Below are 19,769 nucleotides of genomic sequence, written 5' to 3'. Positions count from 1 at the left end.
ACCTTTCCAGCGGCAGTCTCGACGAAGCGATTTCCAGTGCGCATCCCTGATTTCGAGAGTGTACGTCAGTGTTGCCCGACTGCGCTGAGCTGTGGGTTTTCTCGTCAGTAGGCTGTGGCAGCCTGCGTAGGAGCAATTTTGAACGCTGGTGGCGGCAAAATCGCCTCGCTTTATTTTTTCTTTTGTGTTCTATGGCGAAGAGAATTTCTCGAAATTATTAAAGGGCAACTCCGCTTCATTTTTGACATTTAGAAAACTACGTAGCCCTCTTCAGTATCATATAGGAAGACCCCATGTCAAATATTACGATCTAATTGATAAGGATAGATAACTGGGCGAGTTGGTGAGAGTTCATGTTGAAAAAACAGCGCGACTAAGACGAGGACTCAGAGACGAAGAGAACACAAGACAAAGCGCTGACTATCAACTGGTTTGTATTACACACTAAGGAAGAATGACAATGATATGAAAAACATGGAGTCAAATGTTCGCGCGCTTGCTTGGCGCCTCGTGAAATATGTCCCTTTCTTCTTTTTTCCCGGATCGTAGATTGGTTTTCTTCTTTCTTTCCTCGGGAGCTTTTGTCACCCTGAATCCAAAAACTTCATCTCGCTGGGAGTTAGAGTCACCGATGGTTGGCTCACACACGAACTGTTGTTCTTCGTGATGTGGTAGGCTTCTATCATTTCTCGACATGTTTGGTCGCGGTGTTGAAACAATATACTGGTGTTTTCGAAGCGTGGTTCGCAACCGCAACCTCTGCAATGTATCGCTAGATGCGAATGAGCGGTGCCCTTCAAGGAGCTATGGTGCTCTCTTAGTCTGATGTTTAAGCACCGGCCAGTCTGCCCGATATACCAGTGCCCACAAGAGAAGGGAATGCGGTAAACCACGCCTTTTACACACGACACGAACTGCATCCCATGCTTTACCTTACATGTGTTATATTCTGATCTTGCTTTACCCTCCTTGCGTGCACGTACAGCAGAACATAATCTACTTAATTTGTTTTGAGCTGAAAAAACAACGTTCACTTCGTATCTGGACGCGACTTTTTTAAGTCCGTGTGAAATGCGGTGAAGATAAGGAATGACTGAAACTTTCTTTTTTTCTTTTTTAACTGGTTCTTCTAGCATGGAATTGGAACTATTCTTTACGATTTTTATTAAACTATCGCATGCTGATGAAATAATGGAGTCTGGGTATCCTGAATCCCTAATCCTTTGATTTTGGGAAGTGAAGCTAACGCCCATTGTGTGAACACATGATTTTGTTAAGGCGGATTTCAAACAGGAATACACTATCCCTCTTTTGACGAGTTTCGAATGTGCTGACTGGTAGTTTAACAAACTCTTTGATGTTCTAGGATGATACAACCAACAAATGTGTTCTATTTTAAATTCAACGAGGAGATCTAAAAATTGAATTCGACTCTCTTTTGGGGTCTCATAAGTGAACCTAAGGCCTTGGCCAAGCTCATGGAATACTTTAAGGACGTATTCTAGTGTTTTTTCACAATTGGAGTCTTCAACAAATACCAAAAAATCATCAACATACCTAAAGATCTTAATGATGTGATTTTTCAATTTTTGAACTAGAGCTCTGCCTATCTTCCCGAGGAAAATATCGCTCAGTACAGGCGCTACTCTCGACCCTATACAAACACCTGACTTTTGAATGAACACTTTCTCCTCCCACCCTATAAAAGTAGATTTTAAATACATGGATAATAGTTCAAGGAAATGTTCAACTGTTATTCCGCATTGCGTTCTAAACTTAGTTTCGTTGTTATACTCCAAAATGCACTCTTGAACGCTTACCATGAGGTCATCATGAGGCAAAGAGTAGTATAAGTCCTCTACATCAATGCTGAATGCTGTGCACCCCTCTAGATTGCTGTCTCTTAGAAATTCGATAACAACCTTGGAGTTGGGGATGCGTAAAGGGTCAACGATTGAAAGGGAATTTAGTTGTTTTTGTAAATATCCCGAGATGGCGTGTTGCCAAGTGTTGCGTTCCGATACTATGGTGCGGAAAGGGATTCCCGGTTTATGGGTTTTAGCGGAGAAAAACACCATTAACGTTAGGTTTTCTCCTTTCTTGGCTGTTGACGCGACTTTCTCTAAGTTGAGTTGAGTGAGAAACTTAATGGTTCTTCTTTTTATCTCAGCTGGACGTTCCGATAACTCTCTAAAATTCTTTTGGATAGCTAAATGAGCTTTCTCGAAGAATGAACCATTAGGTATGACTACAAAACAGCCTTCTTTGTCGGATAGCATAACATTCAAGTTCTTGGATGAGAGAAAGTTAATCGTAGGATCTAAACTGCGGGATCTTTTGGGGCTGCCTTCACTTTTCAGTAAGACATTTACACATTCGGTGATGCACCTAGGTTTGTCCTCCTCTGGTACATTCCGTGAAAGGAACCTGGGCAAAACCAGTTTGTCTACGCGTTTAAGGGTGGGCTCGAAGCAAAACTTCGGTCCTTTTTTCGGGATGTTCTGGTGTGGTTCTGGGACAGGTATATCGCCCAAGACGACAACGTTACCTTCCCTTGGATGAGATTTCTTCTTGGGTGGTAATGTAAGACGAACCTGGTTCCAAAGGAACTCAGTGGCCTGTGCTGTGGTCCTTGACCATCCTGCTAAAAGACGAGAGGCTTGGTGTTGATTCCTTCCTCTAGAGCAGGCGATCCGAAGGCATTCCTTGAAATGGCGGACTTGTTGCCACCACTCAGAGCACAAAACTCGACACAGTCTTCTCGAGTGACCCGGAGATGGTACCAACCGTCCGCAGAGGATTTGTAGGTCCGGTGGGCAGGAGGAAGATCTTGCATACCAGGAGGCCGTCCTTGCCTTGCACACATAAGTAGCAATGAGCGATGATAACATGGAAGGGTTGGAAAGACAGTCATGAGAACATACAAAAGAGCCCTTTGTAGAAGAAATGAAATTGATAAGGATAGATAACTGGGCGAGTTGGTGAGAGTTCATGTTGAAAAAACAGCGCGACTAAGACGAGGACACAGAGACGAAGAGAACACAAGACAAAGCGCTGACTATCAACTGGTTTGTATTACACACTAAGGAAGAATGACAATGATATGAAAAACATGGAGTCAAATGTTCGCGCGCTTGCTTGGCGCCTCGTGAAATATGTCCCTTTCTTCTTTTTTCCCGGATCGTAGATTGGTTTTCTTCTTTCTTTCCTCGGGAGCTTTTGTCACCCTGAATCCAAAAACTTCATCTCGCTGGGAGTTAGAGTCACCGATGGTTGGCTCACACACGAACTGTTGTTCTTCGTGATGTGGTAGGCTTCTATCATTTCTCGACATGTTTGGTCGCGGTGTTGAAACAATATACTGGTGTTTTCGCAGCGTGGTTCGCAACCGCAACCTCTGCAATGTATCGCTAGATGCGAATGAGCGGTGCCCTTCAAGGAGCTATGGTGCTCTCTTAGTCTGATGTTTAAGCACCGGCCAGTCTAGCAATTCCATGCTAGAAGAACCAGTTAAAAAAGAAAAAAAAGAAAGTTTCAGTCATTCCTTATCTTCACCGCATTTCACACGGACTTAAAAAAGTCGCGTCCAGATACGAAGTGAACGTTGTTTTTTCAGCTCAAAACAAATTAAGTAGATTATGTTCTGCTGTACGTGCACGCAAGGAGGGTAAAGCAAGATCAGAATATAACACATGTAAGGTAAAGCATGGGATGCAGTTCGTGTCGTGTGTAAAAGGCGTGGTTTACCGCATTCCCTTCTCTTGTGGGCACTGGTATATCGGGCAGACTGGCCGGTGCTTAAACATCAGACTAAGAGAGCACCATAGCTCCTTGAAGGGCACCGCTCATTCGCATCTAGCGATACATTGCAGAGGTTGCGGTTGCGAACCACGCTTCGAAAACACCAGTATATTGTTTCAACACCGCGACCAAACATGTCGAGAAATGATAGAAGCCTACCACATCACGAAGAACAACAGTTCGTGTGTGAGCCAACCATCGGTGACTCTAACTCCCAGCGAGATGAAGTTTTTGGATTCAGGGTGACAAAAGCTCCCGAGGAAAGAAAGAAGAAAACCAATCTACGATCCGGGAAAAAAGAAGAAAGGGACATATTTCACGAGGCGCCAAGCAAGCGCGCGAACATTTGACTCCATGTTTTTCATATCATTGTCATTCTTCCCTAGTGTGTAATACAAACCAGTTGATAGTCAGCGCTTTGTCTTGTGTTCTCTTCGTCTCTGTGTCCTCGTCTTAGTCGCGCTGTTTTTTCAACATGAATACGATCTAATTCCGTCTATATATTTAATAAACTGGCCAGCAAACCTTCGAGTGAGCCAAGTCGCCGAAATCTGCCAACTCTAGCGTGCGACGTGAGGCGCAATCGTCAGCGCAGTCAATGCGACGGAGTTAAAGGGATGCTGAACCGATATTTGAAATCTAATAATTATTGCCCGAGCGGGCTTCACGGGATGGTACTGTACCTAAAAACGATATTCAATCAGACGGATGGGGCCCGAATTATTGTATTTCTTTGAATTAAGAGCGAATCCTCGGCCGGAAGCCGCCGGCGCGAGCGGGTCCTTCTGGGAGCAGGCGTAGCGGAACTGACGTGCTTATTCTCGACGCCCCCTGCGCCCCTAGTGCCTCCGGGCATCCTCCTCGTTCGTTGGTGCTCGCCTTGATTCTTCGCTCGGCGGCGGTTCTCAAAGCGGCTGGTATTAGTACCACGCGGACAGAGCCCGCGTGATACTAACAATAACAAACGCCACCCGGCTTAGCGCCTGGCTTGGCTTGGCTCCGTCTGTCTTTTGAGGGGAATGAGAATGCGCACGTCACGAAGCGAGCTTTCCACGACGCTCACCAGGGGTTGCGTAAAATTTTATTTTTAGTGTTTATTCAATTTTATACGCTTTTTCGCTCAAAACAACGCCATTTAGAAGTAAAGGACATGCAATGTATGCCATTGCGACCAAGAATTTTCACCCAAAATTTCGGTTCAGCATCCCTTTAAAGCGGCAAACGTTGAGCCACTACGTCAGAGGCATGACTACGTCATTCTCACGTTTTGTTTGTTTTTACTTCTCAGAGCGGAATTGAACGATGACGTCATGAGTTTCTCCTCCCGGTGTTGGCTGACCGGGCGTTCACGTGATTACCGTAACGCGGATGCGCTAGTTTGCGCTGCCCTGCGCGCTTATCGGTCTCTTTCTCCGCTCCCCTTCTCCTCTTTCGTCTTCTCCCCTTCCCCCTCTCCCCCGGGCCATCACTGCCCACGCCATGCGAAGCGACCTGCCCGCGTCGCGTGTCCTGTCCCTCGCTCCCTCCCGAATGTCACAAGACCACGTGGTTCGACGTGACGTGGCCATGACTCTGACGACCCGAGACCAATGTTGCCTGACGCTACCGAAGTTTCGGTTTCGGTATCAGCTGATGTTTGAATCAGGATTACACAAATAATATTCCACATTTCGCGAATCCGAAGACGTAGAGTTGTTTAGTAGTGCTTTGTGAATTTGAATCACATGTAAGCCTAAATTTTTCGGAATTGAGCGGAGTTGCCCTTTAAGAAAGCGTTGAACTATTTTTGGGAACAAAAACAAACAAATGAAAGCTATTTTCAGCGAGTCCGTGCGCGACAGAAAAAATGCAACTGGGAGGTTTGTTTCATTTTATGCTGATCTTTTTAACGGCACCATACACTCAGCCGTGTCACCTACAAAGATCTTAACTGCCTAACATATTTGACCGCACCAGAGGATAGCCGAACTGCATGGGTATTGCCCCCTCACCATATGAAATTCAACGAGTCCCATCAATCGAACAACATATATTGTACGTACCCCACGGTGCCGCGTTATCCGAACAGGATTTGAGAGAGGTCTCAAATAACACAGCATATCCAATATACAGTGTCGACGATAGTCACTTCACGACGATCGGACGGAATCCGTCTTGTCTTGGGGTACGTTTTGAAGTGATGTCTTTTTTACGCAACACTAAAGCAAATGAACGAACGTGTCTATTCAGTTTCCATACCCCGGACCCTATCAGCTACTTCTCGCCAAGATCAGGAACATATCCGGGAAAGCTTTTCGGAGATTATCTCAACGGAAATAATCCTCGAACAACGTTGAACGGCCCGCGTCGCGGGCTGCTTGACGTTCGCTTTCTTCGCTCGCTCCCTTCGTTCGTTTCCTGCGAAGGTCCGGCAGGCTACGAGCCCTGGTATTCCCTGGTTCTCACAGTGGAAGATTACAAAAACACGCGAACATCCTGAACAGGCAAATAGAGTAAACCCTTTCAAGGAACGCCGGCGAACTCCGAACAAACAATGCAGTTGGGGAGTCGCGCTGACCGGCTTTTCACAGCTCAGGCGGGTGGCAGAAATTTTTGGCTGATAGGGGTCGCTCGAGTCGCAAAATGGCGGCGGCCAGCGAGTTGTTTCTGCAAAGGTCTCTGAGTCATCACAATTATCACAGCTACAAGGATCATCTGGTCCGGTGTCCGATGGTGTTTTTCTTATATTCATCGAAAAAAACCGGTAAACATTTTTGGGAATAAATATACACACAAAAAAAAAAAACGAAAGTTGAATTTTAAAATAAACACAGAAAAAGTACACCAAATTTTTAAAATAAACACAGAAAAAAGTACACCGAATTTTGAAGAAATAAAAACCGAAAACGCGGAATCCTAGTTATATCACACCCGCGTATTTCGAATTATTGCTTATATCGAACAGTCCAAACATCCCCTTGAAAATCACATGTAATAGTATAGGAGCGTTGTTTTTCTGTATAGAACTCCCGTTACGGGGAAACTTGATATAGCGAACGAAGCACGGCCGCTTGCACAAGCACCGGTCGCTTCTCCCGCGGTTGGATTGCGCCGTCGGCGAATGCAATGCTCGCGTTGCGGGGCTGGCAAACTGCCAAGCCAGCGCGCACGCGTACGAGGATAGGCAGCAAAAGAGCGGACGTAAAAAAAACAACCGTAAAAAAAAAGATGACAAAAGCAAGGGGAAAGGCACGTGCGAGCGTAGGGAGGTCAGGGAGTGCCCGCTGTTTCCGTGCGCTCTTTCCCCGAACACCTCTGTCGCTCTCATTCCCCCTCCCTTTTTTTCCCCATTTACCACATTTACACACACACACTCCCTAGCACCAAAATAAAATAAGCAAAAAAAAAAAAAAAAGAAAAAAAATTTTCGTCAAGTCGAGCGTGTCGACAACAGTTGAGAAATCGCGCACTTTGAACCCCTTATCTTTGTTTACCTCTTTCTTTTGCTGCATTGCCAGTTTTTATTTTTTCCCTTTTTTTGCTGCCTGAAGTATGTGAGGTTTCTTTTTGTTGCTTGTTTAACTTTATTTTATGGATCAAGAGTTCTTATTTCTTTTATGCAGCTGACTTTTTCCGTTCTTTAGCTTTTTTTAATATTTTCGTGTTTTGTTGCCGGCGCGGTGTGGAGGTCGCACCGTCGCAAACATTTGTGATCTTCACCAGCTTTATTTAGCGACTCTATTTGGTAAGGTCCCGTTTGTCGCGGCCTTCGGTAGAGACGCGCGGAAATTTCAACAGGACCTTAACATATTTTGTATATCAAATTATCGATATATCGAACTATTTTATGATCCCCTTTGAATTCGATATGTCCGGGTTTGACTGTACTATATGAAGATTCAAAGCCGAGGTCAGTAGGTATCCATTCAGGGCAACGATGGGCATGTCACTATGCGTGCGCCCGCAGCGCGAACGTCGTCGCCGGGCGAGCACCGACCGACAGTTCGACGAGAGCGGAGAATAGACCCTTTCAGGCAACATTTCATGGGCGCCGCCATCTTGCCGTCACGTGACCCTGCCGCCATAGCCGCCCTTCAGTTTCTCGTCGTTCCTCCGCGTTGTGTGCTGCACAGGCCACTGCCGGAGCTTTGTTTTCGCGTTCTTTTACGTTCCGCGTTGAAATCGTGTGTTTCCTTTGCGTCTTTTCGATATTTCGGGCTTTCATTTAATCATTTGATATTTATATTTCAACATAGCTCTTCTATTTTCTTATTTCTGAAATGGAATCGGACAGCGAATGGATCGACGATGCAAGATTATGGCTTTAGAGACCATGTAAGTTCATCCCATTCTAACGTTTTTCTCGCTAATAAAGGGCAGTCAACACCATTGCGACATATGCAAATTTCGACTGACGCAGTAAGGCTATCCAGTCGTGCTTCTCGCTGCATGTGCGCGCTCGTTTCCGTAACGCCTGCATGTAACCGATTTAGCGTACGACGAGACGAGCGACGTCGACAACGACGAGAGTCAGCGACGAAGATTTCTCACTGTCGCCTGTTGGATCGCTTGTTTTTTTGGGTTTCCAGAAAACGTCAATCACCGTCTTGGTTGCTTGCTCCCGTCGCTTCCGTGCGGTTTGCCTCGTCGCCCGATTGCCCGAGCGACAGCGAAGCGGGTCATCGTCGGTTGTCTCGTTGCTCGCCGAATCGCTTGCATGCGGTTTATACTTAATATCGAGGCGCCAATGGTTCAATGGTGTCTGCATGGAAATTAATTAAGTATAAACCGCATGTAAGCTATCTGGCGAGGGACCAGATAAGCTACGGCGACCCGCTTCTCTGTCGCTCAGTCAGTCGCGCGACGAGGCAAATCGCATGAACGCGACGGAGCAAGCGACCAAGACGGTGAGCGACGTTTTCTAGAAATCCCAAAACCGAGCGATGCGACGGGCGACAGTGAGAAATCTCCGTCGCTCGTCTCGTCGCACGCTAAATCGCTTACATGGCGGGTCGGCTTTACGGAAACGAGCGCGCTCATGCAGCGAGAAGCACGACTGTGATAGCCTTACTGCATCAGTTGCCATTTACATAAGTCGCAATAGTGTTGACTGCCCTTTATTAGCGACAAAAACGTAAGAAGGGGATGAACTTGCATGGTCATTGAAGTCTCATAATCTTGTATCGTCGACCCAATCGCTGTCCGATTCCATTCCATAAATAAGAAAATGCAAGAGCTATGTCGAAATATAAATATGAAATGATAAAATGAAAGTCTTAAATATCCAAAAGACCTAAAGAAAATCCAAGATTTCAACGTGCAACGTAAAAGAACACGAAAACGAAGCTCCGGTAGTGGCCTGTGCAGCACACAACGCGGAGCAACGGCGAGAAACAGAAGGTCGGCTATGGCGGCCCGGAATGCGCGCGAAGGGCGCGCCGACTGGTGGCAGCTCGAGTAACTGATTCGCTGAAAGCGTCTATACCCGAAACTCTCGGAACGCTGCCGCCGACTGCGACAAACCGAGGCGCAGGCGCGGAGAACGCCCGCTCGCAGCGCCTACGTAGCGGATGCGCCTGTCCCTAACACGTAACCTGTGAGAGACCGCGGGGAAGAAAGCGGGAGCCCCCCCCCCCCCCCCCCCCCCCCCTCATCCTCCAGTCACGCATGTGCGCCCGCTGGTTGGGAGCAGACCCTACTGGAACCAATGGGAAGGGATCAGATCCACCCATCACTGTGCGGTTCCAGTGCGTTGCGTCTCACTGGATCTGGCTGGTTACAACCAGAACCGCGCAGTACCAGATCGGATCCGCGCATGTCTGAACTGTCGACAAGTTTGGAACCACGCAGGTCCGCGCGGATCCGAACTGGAATCCCTCCGATCTGACATTTTCGTACGGGGAGCACCAGCGATTTCCACAACTGCCTTCCCCAGAATGGCATCGGGCATCACAACCATGGGAAACGATCCATGCCGATTTCGCCGTCCTCTGGAAGTAGCTGCAGGTACGCTAAATGCAGAACATACAATCAAGTTCCTTCAAATAGGAGTTTTGGAACTTCTTTGCGATATTCGGATTGCTTGAAAAGGTGGTCATGGATTACAGTACGTAATTATCACAAGCTGAAGAGTTCTTCAATATTGCTTTTGTAACAGGGTCCTCCAAAGATTCTTTCAGACTGCAGACTTCATTTCTCTGGACTGCGCTTCGTCAGTGGTCATTGATATATTTAATTGGTAATGCAATTAAATTCAAACGAGCTGGACAAGCATGACGAAAATAATCCCCTTCTCCAGGAATTATTTTTGTCGTATATATATATACAGGTCGTTTTTTTAAGCGTAACAGATTTGTCTAAAAAAAGCCGTGAAAGTTACACTTATGCCGCTTGTGGAGGTGAGTTATACGGCCAGGGGGACATATTATAGGGGGCTAATCGTAACGATCAGTCGTCTAATTAATTAAATTCCGTTAATTAACTTGTTAATTAATGAAAACAGACATATGGTTCCAATTAGAAACCTGCTCAGCGTCATCGAAAACCACTAAATCAATCATTTTCAGAAATACTTTTGGCGCGTGAGAAGCGTAGTATTGTACTAAAGTTACCACTCGTGGAGCAGGTACAAGGCTGGGGCTAGATAAGAGACGGGAAAATCGCGCGGGCGCCATATTGCAACCGCTAGCTTTGTACCTGCTCCACGAGGTGTAACTTTAGTGCACTATTACGCTTCTCACGCACTCAGTCTTTCTGAAAATGACTGATTTAGAGGTTTTCGATGACGCTGAGCAAGTTTGTAATTTTAACCGTGTCTATTTTCATTAATTAAAGTTAACTAACGAATTTTAATTAATTAGACGACTGATCGTTACGATTAGCCCCCTATATGTCCCCCTGGCCGTATAACTCACCTCCACAAGCGGCGTAAATGTAGTTTTCACGGCTTTTTTTTAAACCAATCTGTTAAGCTTAAAAAAAAAAAAAACACCCTGTGTATATATAGAGAGATAGAGAAAGGTGAACTACATGATGCGACATGAGCCCCCATACGTTGCCCCCACATATTAGATACACTTCCGGAGTCCCTGAAGATACATGAAACAGGTAACTACGAATATAGTGCTGCTGTTGATGAAATATCCAACAAATACTATGGCGAAAGAACCCGCGTTTTGATGCAGATTTTTTCATCCTTTTTTACATCTTCGCTTGCGCTTCTGAAGCGTGTCGCGACGTCTTTCCTTATTTTTTTTTTCAAGCGCTTTTATTTTTGTGTTTGTAGTAGTGGGCTGTGGGCCGGGCATCACTGGAAAGACTGCGGGCATCCGCGGGCCGGACGGAGCGCTTCAGCAGGCCGGGGTTTCGAGACCCCTGCTCTATAGCGAGGTAAATTCGCTCTATGCAGTCTTCTCACGTCAAACGAGCAAATAATCAATAAAAATATTCTGGGCTTTCCTTAATGTATAGACATTTTAACGAGTAGTATGATTAAGGATTCACATAATTTAACATGAAAAAAAAAGGCAACAATTCGTAACCAAGCGGTCCCAACCGAGCATGCTAACGAAATGGGAACCACGTGCGAGCAAATTCATATGTCACGCAGAAAAAAAACAAAAAAGAAAAAAACTTGTGCTTGCTAATCTTCAATAGCGCGCTTCGAAATGCAACTAAAACTGTTAAAACTGTGCTGCATTAGGAATGTAGGTAAAATTGGTATGAAACCTGTGAAACAAACATACGGAGCCAGAGACCTGGAATGGATTATGATGGCCAAACCCTGATGAATTCCCAGAGCTGCCAGACAAAAATGAAAACTCTTCCAAAAATTAATTCGTTTGCAGATTTTTTCACTTTAGTGCAATTTTTCTGTTTGGGAGCAGCAAGGCACAGGCAAGTGGGAAAATATCAAAATGGTGCACCCCTGCTAAGGTTGTGCAAATCATGCCCAAACACTTTCTTCTCCAGGGGGCCTTTGCAAGGTCACCCTTTCAATTCCTGGGGGGGGGGGGGGGGTTTGCAAGGATATGACATCATGGGCAGAATGGTACCCAGATCTGTTTTGTTGACTGAATGTGTGTTCGTTCACCAAAAACCAAAAGGTTCTTCCTAAAAATAAGCTTGTGTATGTAAATTTTTTACTTAAAAAAGTTGACCTTGGGGGCTTAGGGTAAGCAGTTGCCCCTCCCTCCCTCCCTCCCTCCCCCCCCACCCCCCCCCCCCCCCCCGCCAAAGTTTACCCATGATTTACTGTCACATGTCATCAGAACATAGCCATGTGCTGGACAAGCAATGAAAGAGAGAATATAGGCAACAGCAACGCACACAACTTTAATCGTTTATGCATGCAAGCTCGCTGTATGAGCATTGTAGATTGCAGGCTCCATCATGAATCTCGGGTTGTGTCCTCAAAACAATGCCATCAGTGGCTAACTCTACAAGCAAAAAAGGAAGTTTGCTTCCTCCAAAGTTAGTCAAAAGTTTGCATACAAAAAGTCAGGATTTCAGTCACAGGGCTCACCACTATACTAGTGCATAGCTATCATATTAAGCAGCAGGCACAAATATGGCAAAATTATAAATAATTGGCACTAGTTGAGACTATTTGTTTGCAGGCACTACAAACCAACAGCAAAATGTTGAGAGATCAATTTAAATGTGGGCATGAAGAGCCAGCCGGAAACAAAACAGAGTAATGGCTTCACACTGGAGGTTTTTCAACATCATTTTAAAATAAACATCAGAATAAAAAACAACACTTATTACCTTGTCGTAAACCGCCAAAACACATTTTTGACCGTCTCCCTCTTGGCACTTGGGCATTATGGTCTGTACAAACAGGCAACAGACCTATTTTTGATTAAGAGGGCCAGAACAATAAATATAAAAAGATAAAACATTGGAACACATCACTTTTTAAAACTAAAATTTGCTGCTAAATTTTAAGCCTTCTGCAAATTTAAAACCAGGGCTTACACAGACTTTCAGGCTTGATAATGGTTATAAATCATGACTAATTTTGATACGTGGGCTAAACAGGACACCCAATCTCAATGTTCATTGCTAAAACTTTCAACACGGCAGAAAAACTAGCCGAAACAATGTCAGTGCCCGCAATGGCAAGGGCACTACAACATAGTTCCTTCTTTCCTTCCCCATGAGAAAAACACTTTAAACAGCATGAAACATGGCACAGCTGCAAAAGCAATCGAACAATTGACAACTTTGTGTGTAACTCCTAAATGGCTGTAATGAAACAAACACACAAATCACAAACATGGCTTTGCTCAAAGAAACTCCGAAACAAGCTTAGACTTTGTGCGTAAGGTGTCTATACCTAGCAAGATCTTGGATAGATTCATATAATATGTATGTATAATATCTTCGTGTGATAAGTTACTAAAAAGTTGGGCGTTCGATGTGTAAGACTCGTAAGACTATTTCCAAAGGCACTCGATGCAAGACTGCTGGACGCAGACTTCAGGCCTGGCAGGCGGCATTCCCTTTAGGCATCGTTGTTGGACGTTGCGACGAGATTGGTCAAGTCGGCAGAGACGGCACGTTTAAGAGAGGGTTCCCGCTTCTTGGTCTTCATCCTTCGTTCCAAGGTCTTGCTTGCAAACTCTGCCTCTGACAGCTTTTTCTGAGTATGCTGCAATTGGAATGAGGAAACCAGTTTCAGCCATTTTGTAAAGTTGAATTAAGGGGGGACACTGGCTAGAGGTTGAACTTTTCAACTACTCAAGTGATCGGAATGGAATTAGCAGGGGAGATTTAACTTCAGATGTAGGTGTACTGTGCAAACTTTCAGCTCTCTAGGGCAACTTTACATACCTGCATAAAAAGATGCGTCACTCTTCATTAAGAAATCTATGATATGCAAATAAAGCTATTAAGCACCATTTTAACTGCTTGAGTATAAAGTGGGGGATGTGGGACTTTGGGCTATCTAGTTTTTATAACTTAAATGTAACTATTTCAGGAAGGGTGATTACTTCAAAATATGAGATGCATATCTGTCCTATGTCAATTTTTGAAAACAGTTTTTTCTCAAAGAGGACTTTAATGTAGAACAAAACAAAGTAGATAGCCCGATTCCCCAGTAAATTTCAGCTCAGAAACATCTTGAATATGGTATCAGAATAATTTTACCTTCAAACAAAAGATTCCTTCGTATGAAATTTGCAGCAAAAAGTGGAACTGAGAAAAATGCAGTCAAACATTGAACTCCTTTACTTTGTTACTGCCTCATAATGTGTTGAAAATATTTTATATCAACGTAACTATTTGACGCATGGTTATGAAATGTAGTGTAAGGGTGTATAATATGTTTCTAAAACCAAAAACCCCAAAATTGAAAAATAAATTTTTTCAAAAAATTTTGAAGCTCAGGCCCATGTCCCCCCTTAAAAAAACTGCCAACCGGAAGAGCCTAGTAACTAGTATTCCAGAGGAAATAAACATTTCTAATTGTCCAGGCACTGAACAACAAAAGGTCTAATAGCAATAGATTAAAGAAGTTTCAGTAAAAGTTATCAGTAATTCCAGAAAACAGCTGAAAATGACAAACACCTAATTGTTCAAATAACAGTTATGGTGACTTTCAAGATATAATCTTGATTCTTGTGACAGGGTACTTAAATTATCTGATAAAGATCATGAAAATGTTTTAAGGGGGGACACTACCTGGGAATGTCAACTTTTGAAACGCTCACTCAATCGGTGTGATATTTGTAGGTAGTATTTGTAGCCATATAAAAGGAGGGCATGCAAAGTTTCAGCCCTGTGAACCAGTTTTATGATGTATTATACCTCCAGAACGAAGTAAAGCATAGCTTTGCATGGAATCTGCTCAATGAATCTGTTGTTGAGAAATGGTGTTGATAACCAGATATATTTCTGGTGGAATGCATACTGGAATACCTGTTACCAGTTACTATGAAAAGAAATTTCAGGAAATATGCATTTTTCAGGTAAAAAAACAACATATATATATATATATATATATATATATATATATATATATATTGAAATTTTTTTTTTCTGGGTAGTGCCCCCCCTTAAAACATCAGCACTGCATCAATTAGAGTTAATCAAGAACCGTTATGACTGTAACCTTTTTATTGTGTGATGCTACAAAATGTCAGATATCAAAATGACTTGAACTGCTTAGAATGTGAGAACATTTTCTATTTAATCCATATATTACTTCACCAACATGCCCTGCTTTTATACCTATAATGTCTAAAACTGCAGTACTTTTTCTTAAATTCAGGCCTCTGTCCACCATTAGTATTTACTACCCTGATTTCAATTCTGCGAACAGTTCTCGAAAGATGATAGCAACTGATGCTATGTCCACCTAGTCTATTTTGCCTAGTTCTTTTGCCTTATTTTTAATTAGGCATATGAACTGCGATCCCCATACAAAGGTTTCAATATTATAACATAAGAACCGCAATCCAGAATTAAAAAGTAAAAAGAACCTTTCCATTTTCTTACTTGGGCAAAAGATCCATAACAAAAGTCAGAGTTCTCGGAGAAAATATGATCTAGAAAACCTCGTAGAGGCTCAGAACACATTGGGGTTCTATAACTTCCATCTTTATTATACATTAATTTTAGGTTATTGCTCTCAAAATGAACTTGACAGCTTGCACGTCAGGCATGGTGCACGCCACGTGACACGCGAGGCAGAAACGACCCCAATAATGTACACTTCTATTCTTTACATATCATACCATCACTATATGGCCGAAGTGCACTGAAGTATGTGGATATACAGAGTCGATCCAAGATCCCGCGCACAGCCGCATTAAACCAAGTGTAACAGGAGCTCAATAGGCAGCAGGACATTATTTTACGCTCCTAAAAGTTAGCAAGTAGACCTCCTTCAAAGAGCACTGACAAACTGACCACATATAGAAACAGTGATCAGGGGTATGTCCGAAATGTCACACATGCCACAGCAAATCTGTTGTAATCATATGGATGAATAAAAAAAAAGTCATTCAACACGCTGGTTTTTGTGCTAACTGCAGCGTTGTGCTGCAGTTAGGCTAATTGGTACATAATTAAAAAAAAGTAAAACAGTGCAAAGATAGACGAAGGGAGAGCAAGGAACAGGGTACTACACAGACAAGGCACTGACTCGTCAAATGAACTCTTTACTTTCAGAAATAAAATATCCAATTAAATAGAATAAACAGCCAGTGCCTTGGGTGTGTAACCCCGTTGTTTGTGTTCACTGTCTATTTGAGCACTGTTTTACCACCTTATAAATGCCTTAACTGTAGAAAAAGTCACTATGTGTCCACGGTTTATTTAAGCATTGTTTTAGCCTCTTAAAAATGCCTCAACTGCAGCGAGAGTCGCTAATAAATGAGTGGCCAGCAGACCCACCTGAAGCTGGGAGCTGAGCACCACCTTCTCCGACTTGAGGGACGAGAGCTTCTGGGCGATGCAGTTCAGCTCGCGGTCCTTTTGCCTCCTCACTTGCTCCAGGTGCTCCCTACGTTGTCGCTCATCCTCGAGGCACCTAAGCTGCTCCTCTTTCTCCTTCTCCAGACGCTCCCGCTTCTCCCACTCCTCGGCCAAGATCCTGCACGGTGAATGCCCAGAAATGAGTCTTCTTCCCCTCCGCGACAATACTTCCCATCTCGGGGGACGAGATGCACTCTTGCATCTTTGCAGGAAAGGTTGAGAAACTTAGGAACTTTGACAATACTACACATACCAGGAAGAAAAGAAGTCTAGTTTGGGTTCGCAACAATGCATCACACGTGGCCTGAATATGCCCAAAATGTACAAAAACTGAAAAGCAATTTTATCTACAAGCAGGCCATGCAAAAAGAATTCTAGGCTGCTCAAGGAGTACCATATTTTTGCACGTACCATATTTAGTCTCATAATGAATGCACCCCCCCCCCCCCCCCCCCCCCCAAAGAAAAGCATCAATATTTGAACGTTTTTTTTTCCTCTCGCATAATGAGTGCATTTCTAATTTTCAGCACTGCGAGTTTCGAACTGCGTCCAACTCGGCAAGCCACTGAGCCCACTGCACCAATTTTTTTTTTGCCGCCAAGCAGCCGGGCCAAGTCAAGCCAAGCCGGTCTCGTAATGGCTGCAAGTACATAGTTGCAAAAGTGATCAACCGTGAATCCGAGCGCCACGCACACCTAACGAACCTGGAGTCGAGGAATTGCCCAGCCCCGGACATGCTTTGCCCACCGAATGCATTGATGTCAACAAACACGCCATCATCTGTGGTCCGCTTTCCGACAGTGAAATCGTGAAAATGGTTAGGCCTTACACGGTCGCGTCGCTCTCCGTGCCGAGTGAGCTTTGTAGGGTGAGTGGCTGCCTCTGCCATCACCCGGAGACGGTGACCGCCCAGCCTTTGACGAGCGGCCCACAAGCTCTGAGCAGCGAAGCAGTGAGCAACATTTGCGCGGGCAAGATGAGAGCGGCGCATTGCCCAAGGACAAGGATACAAGGGGAGATGGCAAGGGGGAAGTGGCAGCGACCCGTTCCGAGAACCGGTTCCTCTGCGGGAAACGCTCCCTAAAAAGAAGAAAATAAACTGAACCATATTGCTTTTCAACAAAGTCGGATGTCCTCTCTTTTTCATCATCAAAGAACACGAACAGCAACCCACAAACCAGAGCCCCTGGACGAGCGACTTCTATGTGGTTCCGCACAACATCTCATCATCTCTTTATCGGACAATGAGAGGGCTGTTGGAAATTCCAATCCACCACAATCTCTGCCAGCAATCCGATGGAAGCTGCCGCCATTTTGGATGAAGGATGCGAAGGTGTAAATCGCACAAGTGGAGGAGCAGTTCCAACTCCACCGCGTCACATCACGGGCCACGAGGTATCTTCACGTCGTCTCGTCGCTGCCAGCAGAGGTCGCCGACGAGCTTGAGGATATTCTCACTGCCGCACCCACACCCGACGCCTACGATCACCTTAAAACGGCCATTCTCGCTCGGAAGACCGCGTCGGAGCGCAGTCAGCTTTAGGATCTCCTCAACATGAAGGAACTCTGTGATCGGCAACCCTCGCAGCTACTGCGTTGCATGCGACAACTCGCGGACGACGCAACTTCGGAAGTGGACACGTCGCTGCTCCGGGAGTTGTTTTTGCAGCACTTGCCGAACAACATGGTCGTTGTCCTTGCAGCAGCCGAGGACATGCCTCGGGAGCGCCTGACTGACTTGGCGGACAGGGTCGCTGAGTACTCCACACCCAGCATGGACGCCATGTCCACCTGTACACCAAAAGTTGAGACAACGGAGGCTGCTGCGCCTTCCGATGAAATAGCGGCCCAACTCAGCCGCTTAGAGAAGGCGATTCGCGACTTGCGCCTGCCTGCTGCGTGGTAGTCTACCTCTCGTGGGAAAAAAGACTCCCACCACGGTTCCCCAGCTCCTGCGGCACTAGACCGTGACTGCTGTTGGTATCACCACGCCTTTGGGCCAGCAGCCTGCAAGTGCACCCTGCCGTGTTCGTGGCAAGAAAACTCGACCACCGGACACTAGCAGCGGCGGGTGATCTCAGTTCACTACAAAGCCGCTTGTTTCTGTTGTGGAAAACGTCGCTGGTCACCGGTTTCTTGTGGACACCGGAGCCGAGGTCAGCGTTCTCCCAGCATCGCCAGCTGACAAGCGTCACCTCGTTCAAAAACCCCACTCTGCATTGTCAACAGTTCTCCGATTGCCACCTATGGTCAACACTCCCTGACCATTAACCTTGGCCTAAGGTGGACATTTTGCTGGGTGTTTATCGACGCAAACTTTTGCACGGCTATTCTGGGAGTCATTTCTCAGCCACTTCAGTCTCAGCGTAAACATGCATTCTCGTCGCCTGGTTGACGCAACGACTCGCCTCTCAGTCAACGGCATCGCATCATCCTACGTTGTCTCGTAGGTACATCTTGTGCCTCCAAGTTCAACGTTCAGGGAACTGCTAACCAAGTTTCCCGAGCTGACTAGAACTATCAACTCGGATGAGCCGGTTTGGCACTCCATCACTCATCACATCGTGACCACAGGGCCTCCCACGTTCGTGCGCCCTCCTCGTCTCACAAGCAAGCGACTCATCGCAGCCCGCTGAGAATTCAACCACATGTTGCAACTGGGAATCATCCGCCCTCTGCGAGCAACTCGTCGTCACCCGTCCATTTCATCCCCAAAGTCACCGCTGGTGACTGGCGGCCATGCACAGTGTTGCCGAATCGTGGGAAATTTCCCATTTCGAAGGAAAAAGCATGACAGCTAGGGAAAAAGGGAAACCAGAATTTAAACATGTGTAAAACGTGGGAAATATTTTTTAATACAAAACTAAACCAAAGCTTCCTAATTTTCTTATCTACATCAAACAAGAGAAAGGAAGTGGCACTAGCCACTCAAGCAGTTCGCTGTTTTGAAGAGCCAGCCTAATTCATCACGACTTGCATCATGTGCGTGCTGCAAGCCTGCCAGTACAATACTGCCGGTTTGCGCGCTTTCCTCACCACTAGCTACGCACACTGGTCCTCTGTCAGTGCGATAGATCATAAATCGCACAGTGGATGGAGTCCCTTTCACATCACAAAAACAAGCAGACGATTTTAGTTTAGTTAATTGCCCGCTTGCCCTCACTCAGTTCCCCTGGTTCATTCAACCAATGTATAGTGCGGAAAAGAAGGGGAGGGGAGACCAGTTTGCTGAATGTCAACTACATTTCGTAATTTATGCGATTCAAACTTCAACAAAACAAAAACATACGGGAGGTGTTGGTGTATTTAAATATACTTGGCGTCATGCGTATTTTAAGAATGACTTCCGTCACTAAAATGGTGTTGTGGGAAAAAAAGGGAATTTTCGTTGCTCGACGAGGGAAAAACCGAAGTGTCAGTGCGGCAACACTGGCCATGCGATGATTACCGCACACTCAATTCCCAAACCGCCCCGGACCGGTATCTTTTACCGCACATCCAGG

At 45.3% G+C, this 19,769-nt stretch overlaps 1 protein-coding gene across 1 annotated transcript in view; it reads right to left on the bottom strand.

Annotated features, from left to right (window-relative positions):
• Window positions 1–12,090: 12,090 nt before the first annotated feature.
• Window positions 12,091–19,769, bottom strand: part of LOC8053036 (switch-associated protein 70) — a 37,318-nt gene continuing 29,639 nt past the window's right edge. The window contains exons 9-10 of the mRNA XM_040215005.3: window positions 16,186–16,384; window positions 12,091–13,435 (exon numbers count right to left, since the gene is read on the bottom strand). Of these exons, the coding sequence (XP_040070939.1) occupies window positions 13,289–13,435; window positions 16,186–16,384 (346 nt within the window). The 3' untranslated portion in view covers window positions 12,091–13,288. The remainder of the gene's footprint in view (window positions 13,436–16,185; window positions 16,385–19,769) is intronic.

Source organism: Ixodes scapularis, unplaced genomic scaffold (assembly GCF_016920785.2).
Source record: "Ixodes scapularis isolate PalLabHiFi unplaced genomic scaffold, ASM1692078v2 PGA_scaffold1__304_contigs__length_218370807, whole genome shotgun sequence".
Lineage (NCBI taxonomy): Eukaryota > Metazoa > Arthropoda > Arachnida > Ixodida > Ixodidae > Ixodes > Ixodes scapularis.
This window is presented reverse-complemented; position numbering and strand designations above follow the sequence as displayed.